The sequence below is a fragment of the Motacilla alba genome, chromosome Z (genome assembly GCF_015832195.1).
Source record: "Motacilla alba alba isolate MOTALB_02 chromosome Z, Motacilla_alba_V1.0_pri, whole genome shotgun sequence".
Taxonomy (NCBI): Eukaryota; Metazoa; Chordata; class Aves; order Passeriformes; family Motacillidae; genus Motacilla; species Motacilla alba.
Window position 1 is genome coordinate 23934059 of NC_052046.1, and position 23261 is coordinate 23957319.

At 37.2% G+C, this 23261-nt stretch overlaps 1 protein-coding gene across 1 annotated transcript in view; it reads right to left on the reverse strand.

The window, feature by feature from the left end:
• The window catches only part of SV2C (synaptic vesicle glycoprotein 2C), a 115249-nt gene that overhangs the window by 86267 nt on the left and 5721 nt on the right, over window positions 1–23261 (reverse strand). Inside the window, exon 2 of the mRNA XM_038124931.1 lies at window positions 1662–2366. Within this exon, the coding sequence (XP_037980859.1) occupies window positions 1662–2241 (580 nt within the window). The 5' untranslated portion in view covers window positions 2242–2366. The remainder of the gene's footprint in view (window positions 1–1661; window positions 2367–23261) is intronic.

Consider the following 23261-nt stretch of genomic DNA (forward strand, 5'->3'; position numbering starts at 1 on the left):
TAAAAAAAAGCAGGTTTTTCAGTAATTTAAAAATGGGGGTGAGAAAAATACTTTTATAATTTCCAGCAATATAAAAATTATAAAAATTACAAGAATTATAAAAATTTAGGTGTAGATTTTAAAGATATTGTCAGCTGCCAAGGACTAGATGAAAAAATCATGTTAAAAAAGCAAATTGGGCATTCACTACTTTTCTAAGATGCATTGTATGTTATTATCAGCACTGACTCATTGACATTTATCTAGTGATACAGGTTTGCATTGTCTTTGTTTCTCATCCTTCTTTAAGAAGTGGACTTGAAAGCTCAATGTCTTGGCATTTAGTGTAAACAAGCAATACAAAACAGATTATAATACGCATTCAGCCTCTTTATTTCCCTCCAATTTAAGTTTAAGCACTGCACTATAGGCAAAGTTGTTCTAATAACAAATGATCAAATAGCAAAGAATAACACAAAGTACAGTTATCTGAGAACTCCTCACCTGTTTCCTTTTATTCTTCTGTCACCTGCAGGGAGGCTCGAGATGTAACTGTGAGAGACTGCAGTCCACAGTACAGAAACCCACTGAGCCAAAGTACTGGTATCAATATGTCAAGAAACTGAGCAAAGCTAAAATGAGATCTTTTGCAACATAAACACATGCTGCAAAGATGGAGGGTACAAGCTGAACATCTGCTACAAAACAAAGGCTTTAAATGTCTTGTAAGTCCTCCTTTTCTCCAGTCTTCAGGCCCAAGTCACTTACCTACACATATACATTTAATTTCCTGCTTTGTCTCAATTGCCCAGGCTCCTACCTCCCCTCTTCCTTGGGGAACCATTTCTACAACTTTTCCCCAGCCCTGCCCCATGAGAGCCTTGTTTTACCTTCTGTGACCAGGCATGTCTAGGGAAGACAGCATGGACCTGATTGCAGTGCTGCTGCTCTCACCAAGCCACACAAAACTGGCTATGACTGCTTGTTTTCCACACTTCAGGGAGGAGCAGGCAAGGGGATGAGACACAGCCAATCCCCATCAGCAGAATGGACACAAAAAGCACACCTCAGTCTCTTATTCATTCTTCTGTCACCCTGACCCTAAGTAAACAGTGTTCTCTTTGATGGCTAGAGAACAGTCATTGGCATAAAAGGACTAAAACCAAAAAGATTAAAAGGCTGTAATAGATAGCCTTTTCACTGGATTTAAAAAAAAATTCCTAGATTTAATTTCACCTCACCATTTCAAAGGTTCATATGTGAAAATGTTACTATACAATTGTATCATATGCTCTTTATTACACCTATATAATTTCAACAGGACTCCAATTCTCCATCTGTGGGCTGGTTTTGTGGTTTGTTTTTTTTTTTAGATTAGTTCATTTGGACATCTATTCTTGTATGTAAGAACAAAATTTGTCCCTCTCCTTATTAAGTTTTACAGTGTAGTCTTTCTCTTCAGTGATTTATTTACGGACTGACTAAGAAAACAATAATCTAAAAATAAAACTACAATAATAATTAAATTCTTAATTCATACATTTAACTTTAATTTAAATAATTATATTTATATTCAAGACAAACCTCTTTTTATAAAAGCTTCTCTGTTGACAAATACATATTTAATCTTACTGTAAGTAAATCTCTTAATAGCAAAAAGACAGAATGAAGACTTTACTTACCAAGCCATCCTGATCCAGAATTCGGTATACACATATCTGTTTCAGCACTGGGCAACACAAATCCAACCACAAACACTTCAACCCCATCAGCCATTAGGGCCATTCCTAGCACAAAGAAGAGGGCCCACTGGAAACGACCATGGCCACATTCTTGTATTATCAATTCATATTGCTGTGCTAGCTCTTCTTCATCAGCCTTCCTCTCTGTTTCCAGTTCATGACGATCTTTGTACTCATCATGCATAGACTGACCTAAGGCCATCATGTCAGCCTTACCCTGCCCCATGCTGGGGATTCCCTGATACTCCCCTTCATAAATTTCATCATCTTCATCATGTCCTTCAGTTGCTTCACTTGATCCTTCATCATCATTAGCTTCTACACCATAATTTCCTCCTTGGCCATAGTAATCATCATCATCTTCCTCATCCTGAAATCGACTGTAGGACCTCTGTGTGTAGCCATCCTGGGCTTTGTCAACCGCTTTATTCACTTTTTTCACTGCTTGCCTCTTCACCTCTTTAGCAATATCTTTGGCCCCTTTCACTAATGAAGTCCTGTCTTTGTAGGTGTCCTCCATCCTGTATCAAAGAAGGACTGCTGTTAAGCTGCAAAGGCACCTGCCAAATATTGTTTGGAATGTCTATTGCGTGTTGGACATTGGTGGGAAAAAACCCAGGGACAAATGAAGCTGTAATATTCAACCTGTAAAATATAAGAGAAAAAAAGCTTATACTTCATTATTTTTAGATGCCTTTTCATACTGATACAGAATCACCCCCATCTTTATTTAGCCACTGGACATCAGAATAGAGAGCTTTGAATATAAAAGCCTGCATTTTCTTCAGAGATACAAATACCACAGGTTACAAGGAAAATATGCTAAAGATAAATTTAATATCTCTATCAGAGAATCTTCAGAATTCAATTTTTCACTCTCTAGTCTTGGATATCAGGTTTTATTCTGAAAGAAACCAAGCAATTCCATGCATCATACATCATATTGACTCTGTTTGCAATATCCTTTCCCATTTGAACTCCCTGTTTTGTAGGAAAGGGCTACAAACACTAACCTTTCTCTCAGTGAGTTACCATGAAATATCCCTCTAGCCTTCTATTTAACACAAATCCTGTAGAAAGTTAGTGTTCCTCCAATCTGTATCAGTGTCTCAAAGCTGACTGAATTTGGTCAGTGCATTCACAAAGCATTCACACCGAGTCTTAGCCATATGAAATCCTACCCTAAAAAATTCTGTGTGGGGAGCTGTGTGGGCAGAAGTGGTGGCACTTTTATACTTTGGAGATTTCCAATACCTAAGTCATGGACAGACACATTCCCTTCTTTGCTGTCTATACTCACAGTAGGGGCAGAGTGGAGCGACTGTGTATTATCAGCTAATGCATCTCCCAGTGTGTTAGTCCAGCATGAGCAAGGTGCATGAAAGCACCAAGACATTTTGCCCCAGTTCTCCTTCCTGCTCCCATGCTGTATCTTTCCATCTTGTGCAGCCCCAAATGCAGACACAATGAGTCAAGAGCAGTTTGCTTATTAGACTGAAGACTAACCATTCCCTACTTCTCTGTGCAGTTTTCAGGCATATCTACGAGACAATTTGCTCACCAACACATCTGCACTATCACTAGGGGCGGGAGAAAGAAATGAGAGCAGCATGAAGGCATACAGAAGGAAGAAACACAGGATCATTTTTTGGCAACAGTCTGTAGTTAGAACAGCTAAAATCAATTACAAAATCACACTATTACTCGTGTCTAACATTAAGGGAGTGAGTGTGTGTGTGTGTGTGTGTGTGTGTGTGTGTGTGCGCGCACGTGTGTGAATCTGGACACTGCAACAGATTGTAGAAGCCTCCCCTCTGGGATAAAACTGGCTTCAGTTTTTTAGCAGTGCTTCTAAGAAAACACTGCCTGCTTCCACCAAAGGGAAAAAATATCGTTAAAAATAACGATGACCATTTTAATGATCTATTTTCCAGCATTGCCTCAGAAAAACTGCAGTTATGCAACTAAGGAGGCAGTGAGATATGATGCAGGAGTAAAAGTAGATGTAAATTTCTGAAGCTAATCTTATTACCCTTTCTAAAGCAGTGTCAACTGCCCTCAGAGCTTTATGGGAGAAGACCAAGGGATAGCTTTAAGAAGTTGTCCTTTATTCATTCTATTGCACATACCATCTCGAGAAGTATACTCCAGATATGAGTTTTAAGACTGATAGTGTTTTGAGGGATAGGAAAAACAACAGACTGCATTAGATAAACTAGGGATGTGATATACTTCTGATACAAGAAAACAAAGTCTACAATCACATACACATGACTTTATAAGTGAAAATATATTTCCCTAGAAATTCACCTACAGTAAAAAATGTCTTTATTTTTAGTATCTTCCTCTGGATTAATTTCATACACTTTGACTGTTTCTCAAAGAAATCAGATGTGCTGGCACTATTCAACTATTAATGGGAACTGAAGCATTTACTGGAAAAGAAATGCAGCCTTAAAAAAGCCCTGATGTAATATTTATGACTGCAAACTGTAGCCTGACTTTAGGTACATGATGATCCTTTTAAGTAGGTCATCCTGGTGAATCTTTTATGCCAAGGCAGTTCCTCTAATTACAGCTTTTTAGTTTTCAAGGTGCTCAGTAGAAGTTATCTTTCTAGCTAGAAGTATCTACTAGCTAATAGTGAACATGCATCAAAACATTCATGGATCTGCTGAAGCCTTTTACAAATATTTTCAAGAACTCCATGAAATCCTAACAGGTACTTTTCTGAGTGTTAATGAGTACAGTGTGTTCCTAGATTTTAGATAATTTTACAGTGTCCATGCAACCCATTTAACCTAAACTCTGATTTCCTCTAATTCTTAGACTAATATTTGTTTCTTTTTGTTTGTCCAGTAAGGGTTTTCAGTCGTCAAATTCCCTATTACTACAGGGTGCATGTGTCTGTGTCTGTGTGTGTGTGTGTGTGTGTGTGTATACGTGTACCTTGAAGAAAGCAGGAGTTTAGGAAAACCAAATGAACAAAGAGTCTAAGAGCCAACACTGGTAAAACCATGCTTTACTCTTTTGTAGTACACCTACCCCATGAATTCAACAGACTCAAAAAATCAAATTTGCAAAAGTAACTGAACATATACTACAGTTTGTGATAAACCAGGTACATCAACAAGGAATTTCACCTGCTCATACTCACTAAAAGTATGATAACCCTATCATCAAAAAACATTCCGACAGACAGAACAAAATTTCTATCTGGGCAGAAATCAGAAATCTCTCTCTATCTTGTTGAAGTTTGCAAGCAAAATGCTTAATCTCAACACTGTTTTTTAAAACAGCTTTGCTTTCTCAATGAATTGAAGTCCGTGCCTTAAGATGATAAGTACAAAGAGGAATAATTTACAGCCCATGCATGATAGCTTCCCACCCTTTCAATTATGTTGCACTGATTACTACAAGTAAGTAACTGGAAAGTCTGAAAGCGTAAGGATTAATGACTACCTGAGTAGCATAAAGCAGCAAAAGCAGAGATGATAGTGTAGCTATACACTCTTCTTTGTACCAACCAATTCAGCCAACATGTTCACTGACTTTCACTAAAGCAAACACCATATTCCTATTCAATTCCTTCAACTAAAAAAAAAAAAAAACAACCAAAAAACAAAACCAACCAAACAAACAAAAAATCCCAGGAAACCAGTGTTTCCACCAGAAACAGAAATACTCCCTCAGGAAACACCTACAAAAAACCATTTTGTAAAAACACTCAGAGACGCATACATGTCAGGGCCCACCCCTAGACTGGGGTGACCCGAAAGATGGAAAAGTTTCTCCTTCAACCTGTGCCTTCAAAGAAAGACTCAGTAGTCTTCAGTCATCCGGTCCCAAGGTAGTTTATTGTGTGTTATCTAAAAGATTTTCTCCTGAGCTGCTGTGGTCCGCTCAGCAGGTCAGACAAAGGCACACTCTCTGCCCACGAGGCTGGTGCTATCTTTTATACTAAAAACTACATGTACTATATTTATAACTCTGTTCCAATAGCTGTTACCTATGTTAGACAGTCAGCTTCTATTCTAAACCAATATAAAAGTGCCAACATCACCCTGAACATGGAGGTTAGGAAGGAGAAAGAAGGAGGACAGGGCACACCCAAATCCCTCCATCTTAGAACTCCTGACCCCCTGTACAGAGTCCAAAACCCCCCTGTACAGCACTCAAAAACTTTTCCCTTCACCTTGTGATTACTACTGTTATGCCATCTAAACTTTTGTGGCTTGTAATTCTTCATACAGAGTTGGTAATTTGCTCCATGGGCTAAGATCGAAACACCACATGTCCTTGGCTGCATGCCAGGATCTCAGAGCCCCCTGCCAGCAGCTTGGGCCATCCAGGGCACACAGAGGGGTGTCCTGGGTTCCGACACATGCACAAAATAAAAATAAAAGCATTCTTTTGCTCTAATATTTATTCTTTTCCACCATGTTACATTCACAGATTTCAGTATATTTAGCATTCTGTAGAAATTGTGCTACATCTGAAATAAAGATTGGACATTACAAACGAAATCAGTGAGATCCCATAAAGATATAAATCTATGACAAATCAGAAAACTTACTCTCACAGACTTAGATCTTTGCTTTATATAGGCTGTGAGAAGACTCACTGGATACTCCAAAAAGTGGTATTGACTATGTGTATCTAGGATAACAAAGTCTTCAGAACAGATCTGGAAGTCACACTCAAATGTGCATTTCATAGATCATAACTACTTCAAATTTTACTACCTTGTCATATTATTTTATATCCCAGGTTAAATGGGGCACCTGAACTATGTTAATTCACAAACAGAAGATGCTATTGTCTTTCAAGTGTTCTCAGTAATTAAGAAAGAAAAATAACCCATGCTTGAATTCACCAGGATACCTGCAAACTTCCTCTTCATCCTTTCATGTGCAAAGCCTTCTTTTTATTTTTCCAGGGTAGTATTTACTTCAGTATGACCTAATAAGAATAGATTCCTCAATAAAGAGTATTTATTTATAGAGCTATTACGTTATTTAAAATAAATAAGAGCTGGCATCAAAGCTGGTGTGAAGCAGATTCATTTTGGGTATTGCTAGCAGATTAAAAGCTAAGTTTCTGTATTTTAAGCATATTTTCTTTCTCTCGTGTTGAGAGTCACATCACCAGGCTGCACTCTTCTGGCTCAAGCTGCAGTAGACAGAACTGTGTTTAAAACTGCAAGGCTGCAGTGCCACCACCAGTGGCTGTCCCCAGCGCTCTCCCTGCTTGGATGGTATTTTCACCACTGATCCTGCACCAGCCCTTGTCACTGCATCCTCTCTGCAGACACAACACACGTATGCAAGATGAGCGTGAGAATTAATTTACCTAGTACACATCAACAATCATGAGCTCAGCAGAAACAGGGTCTTTGCATGGTACATTGCAATCTCTTTTTTCCCATTTTATTACTTTCCTTCCTCATTAAACCAGCAGAGATAACTGGTTCTGCACCGTATGCTCTACCTGCCTTCTTAAACTATTTAACAATAGAATTAATTAGAACAAAACTATTGAACTATTTAACTAATTAGAACAAAACAAGTGGAATTGCTTTTAGCTTGTTTTTACTTGAAACTTCATAACCTTTTTCAGAAAAAAGAACATATTTGCCCGAAAGCAAAATGTATGAGGACATCTGCCTTCAACAAAAAATATTACCTTTAACTGCCCCTTGGAGCATTAATGTATCACCAAAACCAAATAACTCTAAAAATTCTTTCCTTATAGCGATTTTGATCACAGGCCTGATTCTTTCCCACTTACATCTGGATATATAAGCAATGAAACCAGCATCTGCAAAAACTCTTCTTTAAGCAGTACAAACTGTTAGGAAATCTAACAGTATGATGAAATCAAACCATGTAAGATAAGGAAATCACAAACCTAAGACAAAAGCTATAAACTCTGTCCAGTGAAAATCAGGAAATCTTAACTGAATAATCTCTGATTAAAATGCAGTAATAGTGTAAAAACAAATTCTCCAAGAAAGGCAGAGTAGGAAATTATAGGTACAAAGTTAGGAGGTGGGACATTCTTCACTTTATACTTCTGCTGTATTAGTCCACCATGCTTTACTTCTATGTTCTAAATATCTTTCAAAGAATATCCTGAAGAAGGGTGGTAAGTTTTGTGAGCACCACCATCCTAACACTGACACAGTCATGTCTAATTCAGCTCACTCTTATCAGTCTTCTAAACTCCTTTGATCCACAGTTCCACCTAAGGTCACAGTCTGGAGTGAAGGTTCATCTATGCTCCACTCTCTCTTATTAAGCCTTTTTCATGCTTTCTTTTGACCTACAAAAAAGGTTCAATACTAACAGCAAGAGAATTATTGAAGATAACATAGATATTACCTACTCTCTGGTTGTAATAACAACATCTATTTCCTTAGAATTAGACTCAGTTCAATGCACCCCTAACAGGCTAGACTGAGTTCCAAAACTGAAATAGCCACATCTATTAATTCAATTATAGCAACAAAACTATTAAGACCCTACAGTGGAATGAAGCTTTCCTTAATTTTTTTTTTGATCAAGAGCTTGCTTTCCTTGGAAAAGATGACTGAACAAAGCACAGCATGTTTTGAGATGTCTTGCTATCTTTCCCACACTTGGTGTGGGAAAGACATGGGATCATTGTGGTTTTCCAAAACTGTGGTTTTAATTTGTTCTTTGAACACTATACTTCCTGTTGACTTCTTCAGTGGAGTGCTCCCTTCCAGTCACTTTGCTATTCATTCAAAGCACTTATTTTTTCCAGGTTCTGTATTGGGCAGTGCTTAATACGAGCTGAATGCATCATCTTGTTCAACAAGAATTGACAAGAATCAAACATCATCCAGCCTGAATGGCATAAGCTAAGTTTCATCAGTAAGAGGTAATGTGATTCATACTCAACCCACATTACCTGAATGACTACCCAAATCTTAGGAAAGTTGAAATTTCATTATTGATAAAAACTTCTTTTTAACCAACTGTTGCATTGCACTAAATAGTTATTCAGTTGTTTTGCACTGGGTAATTGGAGATTTGCACTGAGTAGTCTTTATATTGCACAGAATAGTTTATGTTATATCACATGGTTTGTTCTTCCCCGCCCATGGGATTCCCCTCTCTTATCACATGGCTTTTCCCTCACACACCTCTCTCCCCAGTACCCTCTGGTGGTGATCCCTCCCCTGGTTACTTCCTCCCCTCACCTCTCCCATCACTTGTACCCATTGGCTGTAGTCTATCTCCTCCATCTCCCTTTCCCAGTTCTTAAAACCCCCTAGGGGCAGCTGGTCTGCCCTCTTTTCCATCTGGAGTTCTTTTCCATCTAGGGGGTCGCCTGGAACTGGTGTCTCCTATCAAGGCAATAAACTGAGGACATTTGTCCCCACGTGGAGAGGAGCACTTCTCATCTTTTGCCTTTTATCCATGTAAGATTGTGTGGGCTGGGGTGCACAGCTAGTCAGATTGGACCCGAACAGCCCATCCAGGCACGATATTCTTACAACTAAGCATATTCAAACATATCTCTACATTTTTAAGGCTGCCTTAAAAGTAGAAAAAAAATGCAAAAGAAAATTGTTTCCTCTGAAGCCAAGGGCTATCTCTACTTCTCCTGAAAATTCACTTTCATCATCAGTGCTTCCAATGTATTTTGTACTTTTCAGTTGTCAGAATCACAGTGGAAAGCATCATCCTGCATTTCAATAATGAAGGAACAGCACAAAGCCGTTGGACAAGCAAGTTCTCATTGCTCAATGCAGCAATAAAAAAAACCTCCACCCTCTACCAAAAGCACACGGACTAGCAATTTCTGTCTTGTATCTGCCATTGTCATGTTTTCTTCTGTACAGAAAGCAGACAAGTCTTCTCTGAAAGTAAAGGCCCACCAGCAGTCATGAATCATTTGAGATCAAAAGAAAGCAGAAGAAAATTCCACTCACAAGGAAGAAGAGGGAAACCTGGGGATAGATGTATATTAAAAAAATGTATTTGAAAAACACCAAGACTGAAGTTCTAAGAATAGCCCAGGAGTCCTATCCTGGAAGTAAAATAAGAAAATTATGCACTGTGGAAATGCTCCAGGGAACAAAATCTGCAAATGCATCAGGGCAGGCCTCAACCACCAAAGCAGCCATTTCTGATATTGCTTTGCACAAAGCTGTGATGTGCAGGTACTTTGAAAAAGCAACCATACAAATACTAGACTGACAGATGCCAGAGTAGCACCGGAACTTAGGGAATACTTGGGAAGGTTGAAAGGCATCTCGTAGGGCAAGCTGTACTACAAGCTGGAATTATGTGTCTTTCCTTTCTTCCTGAAATAAAAGATAAAAAAGGTAAGCATTCTTTATTTTTTAGGACTAAATACAGGGTCACACTCTGGGATCCCACTGGAAAAAACTTTCTGAAAACATTTAGCTTTTCATTCTGCTGAATTTCTGCTGGGGCACATCATTCCTGTGCCTGCAAAATGAGAGTCTAAAGACTCTTCTCAGTTCTGCCAATTCTGTCTTTATCTGATGCTGGTCTATGCTGGCCTCTGCATAGGGAATCAGCTGCAGTGCTCAATAAACGCTGATAAGAGAGTAGTGGTTTCTCAGCACAATATTAAAAGGTCCTGGTTTTCTCATCCACACTCCCTTTCAATCACTTTGCTATTCACTCAAAGATCATACTATTTTTTCTTTAACATCTGTTACTATTTGTTATTTGTAACAGGTGCATTATTACCATATTTCATGAATATTGCTATGCCAAAATGTAAATTTAAGATGGGGAATAAATTCTTTGAATTAAATTAATATTTACATTGTTTAAATTTAACTAACTTCCTTAAATCTGCACACATAGCCCTATGGATTCACATGAGTAACAGGCAGAACACATTCCACCATGACAGCTGGTGGAAGGAGGAATGCTCTCCAATGGTTGAAGGGAATATTTCCCCTCTGCATGACCACACCGACTACTACATCCAACTTCACCATCACCACAGTCTGGAGAGGATCACTGGAGGGGTTAGAAGTCTGGGATGCATGATGCACAAGGAGAGTCAGTCTTTTTTGCCCAGTCTTCAGAGGAGAATTCTTAAGGAATCCATTCACCATCCCCATCATCTAATGAGGGATTAAAAATACAACAAGGATGGGTACTTTTTAGAGGCAAAGGCAAAAAGAAAAGAGGAAACAGTTTCAAGTTGCAGCAAGAGAAATTCCAGACAGTTCTAAGGAATAAATTCTTCATGTTAAGCCTCCAGCCAGTTACATGGCTACACAGAGGAGCACTGGCTTTCCCAGCATTGGAGGTATTCAAACCTTAACTGGACAAGACTCTGAACTATTTAAATTCAGATCTGAGACTAGATAACCTCCAAATTATTTCTTCACCCAAATTACTCTATCATTCTGACAGATCAGAAAAAAAAAAGTCAATTTTCTCACATTAGATGAAGAGCTCTATTTTTATAAATCAAAATCAAGCATCAAGTGCTAAATATGTCAGTATACAAATATATCTTTCTCAGAATAACAAAAAGAGTTTAGAATTCAGTCTGATAAACTAGAGAGAGACAAAAGGACATCTCAGCAGAGTTTAGAAAATGGGTGATCATTTAGCTGGAATTGATTAAGCAACCACTGCCTGTATGAGAAAAGAAAATTGTCTTCGGTTTTTATACAAATTTTGTTTTGGAGAAGCACTGGGCAAAGATGAGAGGGTTGAACAGATTTGAAATATATATCAAATTTTTTGTCACATCCTTGTCACATGCTATAAAAATGCCAACATTTTTATGACTTTGCTCTAGTTCAAAATGCTTGATCTCTAGTGATTTGGAAATGCAGGGAAAAAAAAGCCACTGTTCCTGCTATTTTTCTCTGTTTTGAAAAGTAAAATTAGACCGTAGATAGCATTTATGTTTCTTGATGCAAATTAATAAGGATATGTAGAAAATATGTAACAAATTCAATAGATTATTAGTGTTCAAAATGGCAAGAATTTCTTTTAAGATAAGCTCCTTAGATACACTACACAGAATATTTAATAATTTTCTCTTTCTTACTTGAAATAGTGGCAATTTAAACACAGAAAAATTGGACCACTTGCCAAATTTGACATGGGCAGGTATAAAAATATGTATTTAATAATTTCAACACATTGCTCTTTGAACTGTTTTTCCATAAATTAACTACTTCTGAGAGAAAACAGCTCAGAAAAATACAGACACAAAATAGAAAGCTGTGTAACTAAAGAAGTAAAAGCTGTACGTGTCAGGAACAGATCATTAAGGCCATAACAAAGTTGATAAGGAATATAATTGTGCATAAAAAGTAACAATGACTTTCAGATTCTGTCAGGGATATTCATCAATATGGGAACTCAGCTATAATCAAGAATGACTGAAAAAAACATCCATAGAAGGCTGTAAGAAAAGCAGCCTGATAATAAGCAGACAAGAAGTACCTAGGCAAAAGGCATTTTCAGTGTTTTCAAAATATACCTAAATATTTATAAGATATATAAATAACAAAAAATTCCTATGAGTTTAAGTAGAAAGTGAATTTAAAAGCTTTACATATTATTTTTCTTTCTGAAGTAAATAGAAGTTTATGATCTCTCTTCAAACATCTTGACATCTCACATAAAAGAAGGAGGTTAAGAAACCTCCTTATTGTACTTTGAAAGTAGCCTACAATCCTAAATCGTTTTCATTTTTGTACAATAACAACCAAGACTCCTGGACTTCTTTTTGCAAAGTGATTTGGCTTTACATTCACCTTAAATTTTCTCTGTTGTTCTTAAAGAACAGGATAAATTCTAAATTATTTGGCTGAAAAAACTGTATTGTGTATACGCCAGATCATGTGTGCCAAACTTTTCTAATTTATCCTGTTTCTTTAGAGTTTCCCTAGTACTCTTTTCTGCACCATGCCTCATGCAGTGTTTTTACTCGAGGGTTGTGATCACAGTAATGTATTGCTCATCTTCAGATATACCTGAGCTATTAAAGATTATGGAACCTGATACTCAAATAAAGTGCTAGTTCTGCTGCACTAAGAAAAGTGATTCTGCACATTCATAAAATCTTACCTTTCCCAGTAGGGAAATGCAACAGTTTGAGGTGGAAATTAATTTTTCACAATGAAGGCTGACTCATTGTCTACCAGGCCTGGATAAGAAAGGAAATCATGACTGCTCAATGCTCCCTAACACAAATGGTGCTGCTAAAAACCCAACTGCATTTTACTTAAGGCTGCCCTGAGTTACAATTGTGCAAATTGTTTACCTCATTTTATGCCACAATGAACTTTTCAATGCTTAGCATAAACTCATATTTTAGCCAGATTCAAACTGCATTGTGTCCTGACATCTTCAGTTTTTTATCCTGAATCACACTATTATTGCGGGTTGCACAGTGCATATGTGTCTTAGCACATGCAGTATTTCAGCAGGTGTAAGAAAACTTCAAGTAAATGAATCAAAGTGCCTACAGGTGTATGGGTCCCTTTAAATCTCAAATATAATGCTTTAGCAGCTTATATTTTACACCACTACTTGGTTCCCACTACTCCATAAGCCTTTATTTTGTGGACTTGATAATATAGGTGAGAAGGAACCGTGAAAAGACACTAATATAATGGACAGATGAAAAGTCTATACTGAAAATGCAGCAGACCCAAGCTTTTCAGATTCAGTAATTTAGACTTCTAACAAAATGGGATTTATCTGTATCTCGGAGTACATTATGCAATCTGAGCACAACCTCAGTGTGGCTTTCTTCCCTTGGGTGGAATATGTAAAGATGGATGGCACAACTGAATAAACACAATGCTCTGCCATTAAAATCACAAAGTAAAGGCAGCCAAATGAAGACAGACGAGCTACTACTTTTTCTCTTTTTTTTTTCAATTTCGGTAAGATTTCTGCAGCTGATTTTGAAAACAACCTACTTGACAATTTGAAAAAAAATGTTCTGTTCCCTATGTTTGAATTTGTACAGCAAAAAGGTGTGGTGAGCTGAAATGTCTCAGAAATAAATTTTATCACACAAACCATCTCTATTTTATTTTAAAGCAGAATGGCACCTGGTAATCTTTGTGCTTTATAGATGTTAACAATTCTCTGATTCACTGAGATCCTCAGTATTCCACCTTATTCTTAGCCTAATTCTTAGTCTGGTTCTTAAAATTTTTGACATTCAGCAGTGAAGTTTACCATATTCCTGAAGTTCCCTGCTTTGAAACTGATTGCACTTCTTCCCTTGTAGAGTTTTAAGTGGTTGTCAGGGCTCCTACTCCCTCATTAAGACTAAATCCAGACCTGCCTCACCTAGTACCCCTTCCAGTACACCAGATTTTGCCATGGGCTCAAGTTCCATCTTAAGCTCAGACTCGGCCACTCCAAGTCTGCCTGAGCTTCACTATAGCTGCACTATATAGCTTCATCTGTCTTCTATTCCCTGCTGTTCCTGAATCTCAGACTGGACTTGCCTGACAGACCATGGACTGCCCTACTTTGTCTGATGAGCACCAGACACTTGATGAAAACTATTGCTCTCACCATGCTCTGCCTCAGGACAATGTTCCATCAGAGACAGCATTGCCCTGCTTGCACTGTGGCTCCCCTCATCTCCTGCCCTGTTTTCTCTCCTGGAGCATTCTCATGGTTGCCACTCCCTGACTACTCTCATGAGGGCTGAAGCCTGGTTTCAACTAAAGGTCCTGAACCAGCAGGTGGAAGGTGCTTGTGCAAAGGGTCCCAGTGAGACTCGCAGGACAAACCAAGTCTGTTGGGACACTCAGCCTCCTCACAGAAAACAAGGTCATGTTCCTGATTTGCAGACTACTGTTAGGACCATGAAACTTCACTAAAAGCAGACAGTAAAGCTACTGACAGCAGGCTAAAATTATATATACACAGGTCTATCTCTGTACTGAAAATGCATCTCTAGACTCTAGACACCAGAAATTTGAAAGCAGTTTTATCCATAGAGAATGGTATGCCCAAAATTATAAAGCCTCTTGGGACCAAAACTATAATCTGGAAGAGCAGCAGGACGAGCCAAAAAACCCAATATGGCAGTATTTTTCATTAGCAATCTCTGACCACAGCTGTTATCAGAATGGCTAGTTAGAAACCTCACTTTTGACATATGTAGCAAGTGCAGTCTACAAACAGACATTCTGAGTTCTCCTTTCTGGCAAGACTAGGGGCACACACTGCACTTCATACACTGAACTGCACCTTTTAGCATCAAGCCTCTCTTACCTATCTGTGATCTCATATTTCTGTTCTGCCACATCCAGCAACAGCACACCCTTCAAGTCTGAAAAGGGTATTTGCAAGGAACATTAAGTATGAATGTTTTAGACTGGATTGGAATAAATTAACACACACACACTGAAGCCAGGGTGATTGGCAATGAACATGTATCTCCTTTTATAGAACAATTATCTTCAGTAGTTTGCTACGAGTGTGTGCTGAAAACACATGAGAAACAATTCAAAATTCTGCACAACTTCTAGCATTGACCAGGCTTATGAATCTATAGCACTTCAGCATTTTTATATTATGACTGAATATTGAAGAAGAAAAAATGTCATTGAAAGAAACCCTTGAAAGGACAAAGGCTGAAGCAACAGAATCTCTGCGGCGCTGCTGCACTCAAGAGCCGTGGGCTTGATTTCCTGTGCTGCCATTCAAGTAGCACATTAGATATATTATCAAAGCATTATCTTCTGCCAAACATAAAGAGGGGACTGGGAGTCATTAGACAACTTCCAGAGCAGGTGGTGTCAAAAGTCTTAAATCTGTTGAGTCTTTGATATGGAGCACACCAAGAAAAACTGTTAACCACACAGTTCTGAAGGGGGCATAACATACTACCTCTGCCAGCTGCTGAAATCAAAGTATTAATTTTTTGATTCACATTAAAAGGGTTTTCATTAAAGGGAAGTGGAATAAAACATGGGGGGGAAAAAGTCAAAATCAGTAATAGTTGCTTAATAATGAAAAAATACCTCCACCTTGTTGTATGTGTTCCTGCTAAAAGGAGTAGTTGTTTTTTACAGCAATGTAAACTAGGCAGAGGAGATACACAGTCATATTTTTGACTGTGGTTTCTCCTACACCCCGAGGTTCAGTATAATATGATAAATCAAACCCTTAGGAAAGAGTGTACACATCAGCCTTATTTCATTTCCATGTTTTAAAAGGTGGAGCCCACCCTCACTGGTTCAATCCTTAAAAGCCAAGGATTTACATTTCCCAAGAGGTAAGAATTACTTAAAGTTTAACAGCTTAGTTTGATCTTTCACTAGACAGTGGTCTCTGATGCTGCAAAGGTCATCCTGACCTGTCTGTGTTCTAAAGCAATTTCCCTTGAATTTATGTCTTCCATCTGATTAATCATTATCCCCATTTTCCACTCTGGCTCCTTACTGATATTGCCCTCAAACAGAACCAGTTATGACCCTTTAGCAGATAATCAAGAACAGAAGCCTGCATAGTGGTTCCGTGTTCACAAGTGCTTTTTGTTTAACTGAAGATATTGCTACTATCAGTCACACAGAGAAGCAATGCCACATCAATAACATCCCTTGACAAGGGGATCATACCGTTACCAGCACCTCAAATACACTCACAGAGCATGTTAAAGGACACTATTTGCACTCTCCAGTGATTTTAACACACCCTCATGCTTCGGCACAGATAATTTAAATGTTCTACATTACTAATAGGCATCTAGAAGCATTTCAGTTTTTCTCCTCTTCTGACATGGCCTATAATTATCACTTTTATTTCATCCAAAAGAGACAGTAAGACCCTCCTTATCCACTCACAGTGGGGGCCCTGGATGACTCAAATCAGGTAATATTTTTGGTTCAAAGACAGAAAATTATCTGCATGCCACCAGTGCCAGCTGACTAACAAAAGAAATTAGTGTTACACTCAAAGAAGGTCTCCTGCATACTCTGGGACCAGGGAATCTGAAGACAGCATAAAAAGAAACAACACACTTGTGTATGTAGAGGTATATGTCCAAATCAGGCAAAATGAACAGCACATAAAATCCAAATTAAGGCCCAGTATACCATAGCAGCTATGGTCTAAAAATAATTTTCTTTTTCTAGGGAAAAATAGGAAAATACTTGGATGTCTTAAATTTTTACATTTAATTAGAAAAGCAATTTTAGAAGAGAAATTTTTACTTTATCAGCAAATTAGTTATTGATTATAGTTTACAATCAGCTTTTAAAAAGTATTACATTGTGGTGGCCTCAGGACATAGGTCATATTAAGTGCTTAATTCCTTGAATATGTGTGCATCAGCTTTCACTGAAAACAGTTTTGTAGAAGATATAGTTGATACAACATTCAGTGTTTGCTCCCCCAGAGCAATGGACTTCCCCTTTAAGGAAGTTTTTAATTTAACCCAAAATTTCACAGGAATTTGTATCTGCATCTTCTCTGTCCATTGCATGCACTTTCCTGGCCTCTCTATATCTTTCAGTGGTTCACATCCAGAGCGACATATAAGCCTTGCACTCTCTACTGTTGTGGCACTCTTAGACCAGCAGGTAACAGGTTTTCTTAATGGTATTTTAACACTTGGATTTTTAAAAAAACCTGTACATGTTTACAGAGCCCTTAGGAAGTACAGTAACTGTTCCTTTTGAATCAAATCTATTCCATTTATGCTATACATTTTCTTAGGAAAATTTATGTATTAAAAATAGCTTCCTAATTAAAAATACACATTACTAAAATATCAAAACCAGAAGACATGACCAAATTACTACTTCCATTATTTTAAAATATTAAATAAAATTTATTTTAATATTTTAACAAAAGCAATCATTTAAAGAAAATTGCTAGCATAAAGTTCAGCCAACAAAAGGATACTTAAGATCACAGTAGTTCATTTTCCCAGTCACAGGAATGGAGGAAGGCAGTGTATTGGAACCTGTAGCTTGCTCCTATTCCGAGATAATATTGAAATACAGACATACAAAAAACCTTCCATTTTTTTCATGTGTAAAAGGAACAATAGAAAACTCTTTTTTCCCAACCACGAAAAATATATTTTTACCAATAACCATAAAAAAATGGACCTAAAGTATACTTCATAAAGAATCATCAATATTTGACAGAAAAAAATTTAATTGATAATTCAGCTCCATTTCCTACTCATGTCCTGGCAGACACTTTCTCTGTCAACACTTATTTTCCACAAGGTTTCAACTTTATCAACCAGGTGGTCTTATTCTACAAGAACCTATACCCTTGAGGAAATAATTCATTTGAACAACCCCATAGCAAAAAATAAGATTACAGATACATGACATATCTATGTGCATATAAATAGATATTTGTACATATATGGGGGAAAACCTTTACTGGATGTATTTTAGAAATTAGATTTCTGTGTTCTGAATTCCCACAATCTTCTTCTGTACAAGACAGAGCTAGGAATTTTTTTTAATTAATATTGCATCATTAAGATTAATCATATGAAAAAATACTGAAGACAATATGCAGAAACTCTTATGCCCCTACAATAAAGAAAACTTTTCAGCACAGGATGCAAAAATCCTCATGCATTTCTAAGAGAAGGAAAGAATTAACTAGGGCTGTCACATGTGAACTTGGATAATGAAGGTAAACTTTCTATCTCACCATTAGCCCAAAGTAACTTTGACTGGTAAAAATCCCTAAAATACTACAGTCTTCATGTTTTCTGAGCTACGTGAGGAGATTTATTCAACATATTATTTCCACCTTAGAATTACATTTTTTTTTACTATGAAGTCCAGTTACTCAAATTCCTTCTGTGTACACCTAAGTACAGTTCCCTAGGAAGAGAAAATTAGTCAAAAAGCTAAATAATGGCCAGCTAAATAATGAACTGACACTATATGCTACAACATCTCCATACATAAACAAAGAATTAAATAATTCTGCAGTTCTACAGTTTGGAAGAATTGCAGAAGAAGACTAAACAACATAATTTTTCAGCTAAACACATTTTTTGATTCAGGTTGTTATCTGGATTTTGTATGTTTCTTCACTTGCTAGCATCTGTAGCAATTCTGTTATGAAACACTGTACCTGAAGTGAGCATATGCAAAGCCTAGAAGATTTAGGAAAACTTTTATTTCTATCTTTACCACAACATCCCCTAGAACACCAAAGTACTTCAGGTAATACCCTTGAGTTCCTCATATTTCAGCAAATATACACAATAAAATGACTCTTTGGTGATTTCTATGAGTAAAAACTACTTTAGAAAGCTGTCAATATATTGAAAGAAGTTGGTTTGCAATGGTTTCCTAAATACTGGAAAATGTATTTTCTTCCTTTGGACTACAGGGCTGACAGTCATCATGCTCATTTGTTACTATAATACAGAAATTAGCACGTAATTTCTCCAGTGAAATTTGTTCTTCTGAGAAAAATTACTTATTTCCTAGAAAGAAACAGTTTCCCCATCTGCTAAGATTAAGTAGAATGGCACCAGTGTGACATTCTACTTAATAATTTTGTACAGCTGGTTACAGCAAGGAATCTTGTACACTGTTTTGCATGACCATATGAATGATAAATATTTGTTAAAGAAAGAAAATAAAAGAACTTAAATCAATTTTGTGAGTTCTGATAGTTTTCTGCCATAAAATTATAGCTGAAATTGAACTGAAACATTTAAAATTAGGAGGAAAATTGTAAGTAACATTTAAAGTTTTTCATGCTGTGTGGAGCAAAAACAACATACAGGAGGCAATTCTGTCATCTTTCTAAGCAAAAAGGTGAGCCAGGTATGAGAAATAACTATTACTCACAGATAATGAATTTCAATCCCAGCTGGGGATCTAAAACACATTTATTTTCTTAATTTTTAAAAATTGAAGTCCACTGATACTTTTTAAAGCAACTGATAAGCCAAGCAATGACTTATATGTAGTAGAGAAAATCACCCAGAATGGGTTACTCTTGAATTGTCCCTTAGTCAGTTCTGTCAAAAGATATGTCAGAGCAATACTCAGTGGGGTTTTTTTAATGCTTATGGTCAGTAGTTCCAGATTCATAATCAACACTGAAAGGCTGTTTTACAACAACAGAAACAAGCTTTATTTAAAACCATTTAACAAATGTGAACTGAAAGAGAATTTCTAGGAGTCTTCTTGTTTCTACTAAGGAAGTTAGTACAAAATAAACAGCACTCCACACAAAAATGCCTTGAGGAGGTAAGGTGCGCAGGACTAAAGCCTTATGGTTGCTTCCAGACTATTAATGAGTAGTGCCACATCTTGAACAGCTACTATCTTCATGAAGAGACATGGTCATGGGCAGACAGTGGATAGCCAAGCCACAGCTCCAGCAAATACCTTATGGGATATTTATATTTTATTAATTTGGATTTTAGCTGCTAAAGTCCTTAAGGAGCAAGCTTTGCTCTGTTTAATATAGGACCTAATAAATAATGGTCTTTGATAACAGCTACTTATATCTAATTAGCACCTATTTTCTAAACATCCAGTTCTTAAAATGTGTTTGACCAATTGGCTAGAGGCTTTTTTACCTTCCCTGCCTTCTAGTTTTTCTGAGCAAAGACGCAGAACCACACGGATTGCATTATCTTTTAACCTTTGCGAGTTTGTGATTGGTTGTTCAGGTGTACCAGGACTGATCCCTTAATTATTTTAAATACAGGTATTTAAATACTGAATTAAACTGGAATATGTATTCTAGTAAGAATTTTTGTAAATATGGGTCTAAATATATCTGTTGAGATATTCAGAGTTTAAGGAGTGCATTTATGGAACACAAGATAGCTCATATCCTCCAGATCATGTAGTAAGTAAAATTTTTAAGACCTTTACAATTAATAAAGACTTAGATTCTCCCAAGTTGGATTGGAAGTGAATACAGAATTCAATTTGAAGAAACAGAAGTTGAATAAATTTTAGTGCATTTAAGCGGACCAATGCTAGCTGTTTCCATTACGGTCTAACACTTATACCATTTTTATATGTTTTTTAGGAAAAGCAGACTCACTTCTCCATGTCCACATTGTTGTTTGTTTGTTTTCCTTTTCAATTCATTCAAAGGCTAGAAGAGCACCGGAAAGGAATTAGTATTCCAGCTGAATGGACCAAAGAAATTATCAAAGACTAACATAAAAGTCTTTTCAGTTTTCTCAACAAATGGGCTGAATTTTTGCTGCAACAGTCTTGGCCTACCCAACTTGGGAAAGCCCATGAAATATGTTCAATTTAAGAATCCATTTGTCAATTTAGAGCAGCAAAGAATGAAGTTATAAGTGTATACTTGCTGTTGCCCATAGAGATCATGTCCTCAGCAGGCAAATGTAGTGTCTACAAAAGGATTAAACCATATATACAGAAAATAAATTTTTTCTCTTTAATGGTGAAGTTATGCCTTTATAACCTTTATAAGTTTTTATAAGTAGTTATATTTCCCACAAAATGGATGTAATTTCTTTTGTTTATCGTACTGACAAACACACCCCCACAAAATATTCTATGCTAATAAACATGACAATATCTGCCAAGGCTGACCATATAGGTTCTATCTAAATACAAGTTTTAGATACCACTGAATACTCGGAATCTTAGAAGGCTACAAATTTTCTAGCCATGTGCTTATTTATTGATCAATATAGCTAGGACTATTTAAAATCAGTGGGAAAATTATCAGAGAGAAAAAAAGATCAGTTACTTTTTAGCCCTTTGCCTCCAACAGACCTCTATATTGACAGATTCTAAGCCAAATTCCCATTGAATGCAATTGCATTAACCACATTTGAATAACAGTGAGATTTACTGGGATCTAAACTAGTCCTTATATGTGAATGTGCAATAGATGTCCCTGCTCTCACAGCTAAGGAGAAGCCACCTGTGTAGAATATCTTTGTCAACTGACTCTTGAGCCACTACATAATACTTGGTAGCTCAATGAGACATTTATCTCCATGCTGTATTTAGGTAGCCATGTCTCAAAATATTTTTTGTGGAATTCCATACTAGAAAAATCATAGTAACATCTTTCTAAGAGAGAATGAGAGATGTTTTCTCCAGAAAAATCAGGTCCTCTGTACTAACATCAGTCTTTGGGCAAAGAGACCCCATTTTGACTTACATTGCTGTATAGCACTATGTACCCTCTGCAAATGAAGGATAACCACATTCTGGAATGCATTAACAAGAGTTTTTCCTGAGGCAACATTCCTCTCTGTTTGTCAAGATGTGGTTAGATTAGTATGTCCAATTTTGCCCCTCTTACCAATACATTTTTATATGGAAAAAGTTCTCGTAATAGAGAAGCATGGGGATGGCTACAGAGAGAAGCCTCGAGGTCCCCATCCATGGAGATATTTAAACTTTGGTTGTAAAAGGCTCTGAGAAACCCAATCTAACTATAAAATTGTCCCTGCCTTTAGAAGCAGACTGGATTAAATAATTTAAAGGAGTACTTTCAAATGTACATTAGTCAATGATGCTTCTGTACTGCAGTAGTGTTGTGCAGAAACCTTCCTGTCAGTTTTAAATTAATTACCTTTGAACGAGGACAATCTATCCGCATCATGATCCGCACTGTAGAATAATCTCAAGTATGCCTGTAGTTCATTCAGAGCATTGTATTGGTGTACTAAACTGCCACAGAAACAAGCTATTTTAAACATCTTCATTATGTCTGCAGTATACTGCAGCCAGTGATGAGATGGCATACCAAGGGAAAGAGCAGATAACATCTGCATAGCAGAGACTCCCATGAGCCTTAGTACTCCTTTCTTTTTTCCCCGCTTAACAGATCACCCCTAAAAAATTTCCAGGCAGAATAAGAAATTTGTTAGTTATATGTCTTACATCAGTAAGGGTGTTTTTGTCTGATATTCTCTCTGTTTCCAGAATTTGATTTATTTAATGAAAGAAGTAATGGTTGAGTTGTTTGATATTATGGCACTGCTCATAGGCTGAGAAAGAGTTAAAAGGATAAGTGAATGCAGTGTCAGTGGCAGACTGTCCACCAGCTGGTCATGAAGAGAGTCTGTGAGTTCTGCTCACAAGAGGGAGTATCTAGACACCAATAATTTTGCCCAAAAGAAAAAGCCTGCAGCAACTGCACAACTATGTGCTGATGCGAAAATTAGGAGAACAAGACATCAAATGGTAACCTTTGGTACCTTCACTGTATTTCAGGTGAATATTAAAATCAAATGAGCCTGAGTGGAAAGCATGAAACACACCAATCAGTCTAGCTTAAAAAAATTAAATTATACAGGTAAAGCCTGTAAAATGTATGCCTAATATATTAGGCATACATATTCTTACATAGAATGAAATCACAGAATCACAGGAATGGGTCAGATTGGGAGGGACCACTGTGGGTCACCTTGTCTAACCTCCCTGCATAAGCTAGGCCATCCCAGAACTCATGGCACAGGATTGCATCCAGATGGTTCTGGATTATCTCCAGTGAGGGAGGCTCCACATCCTCT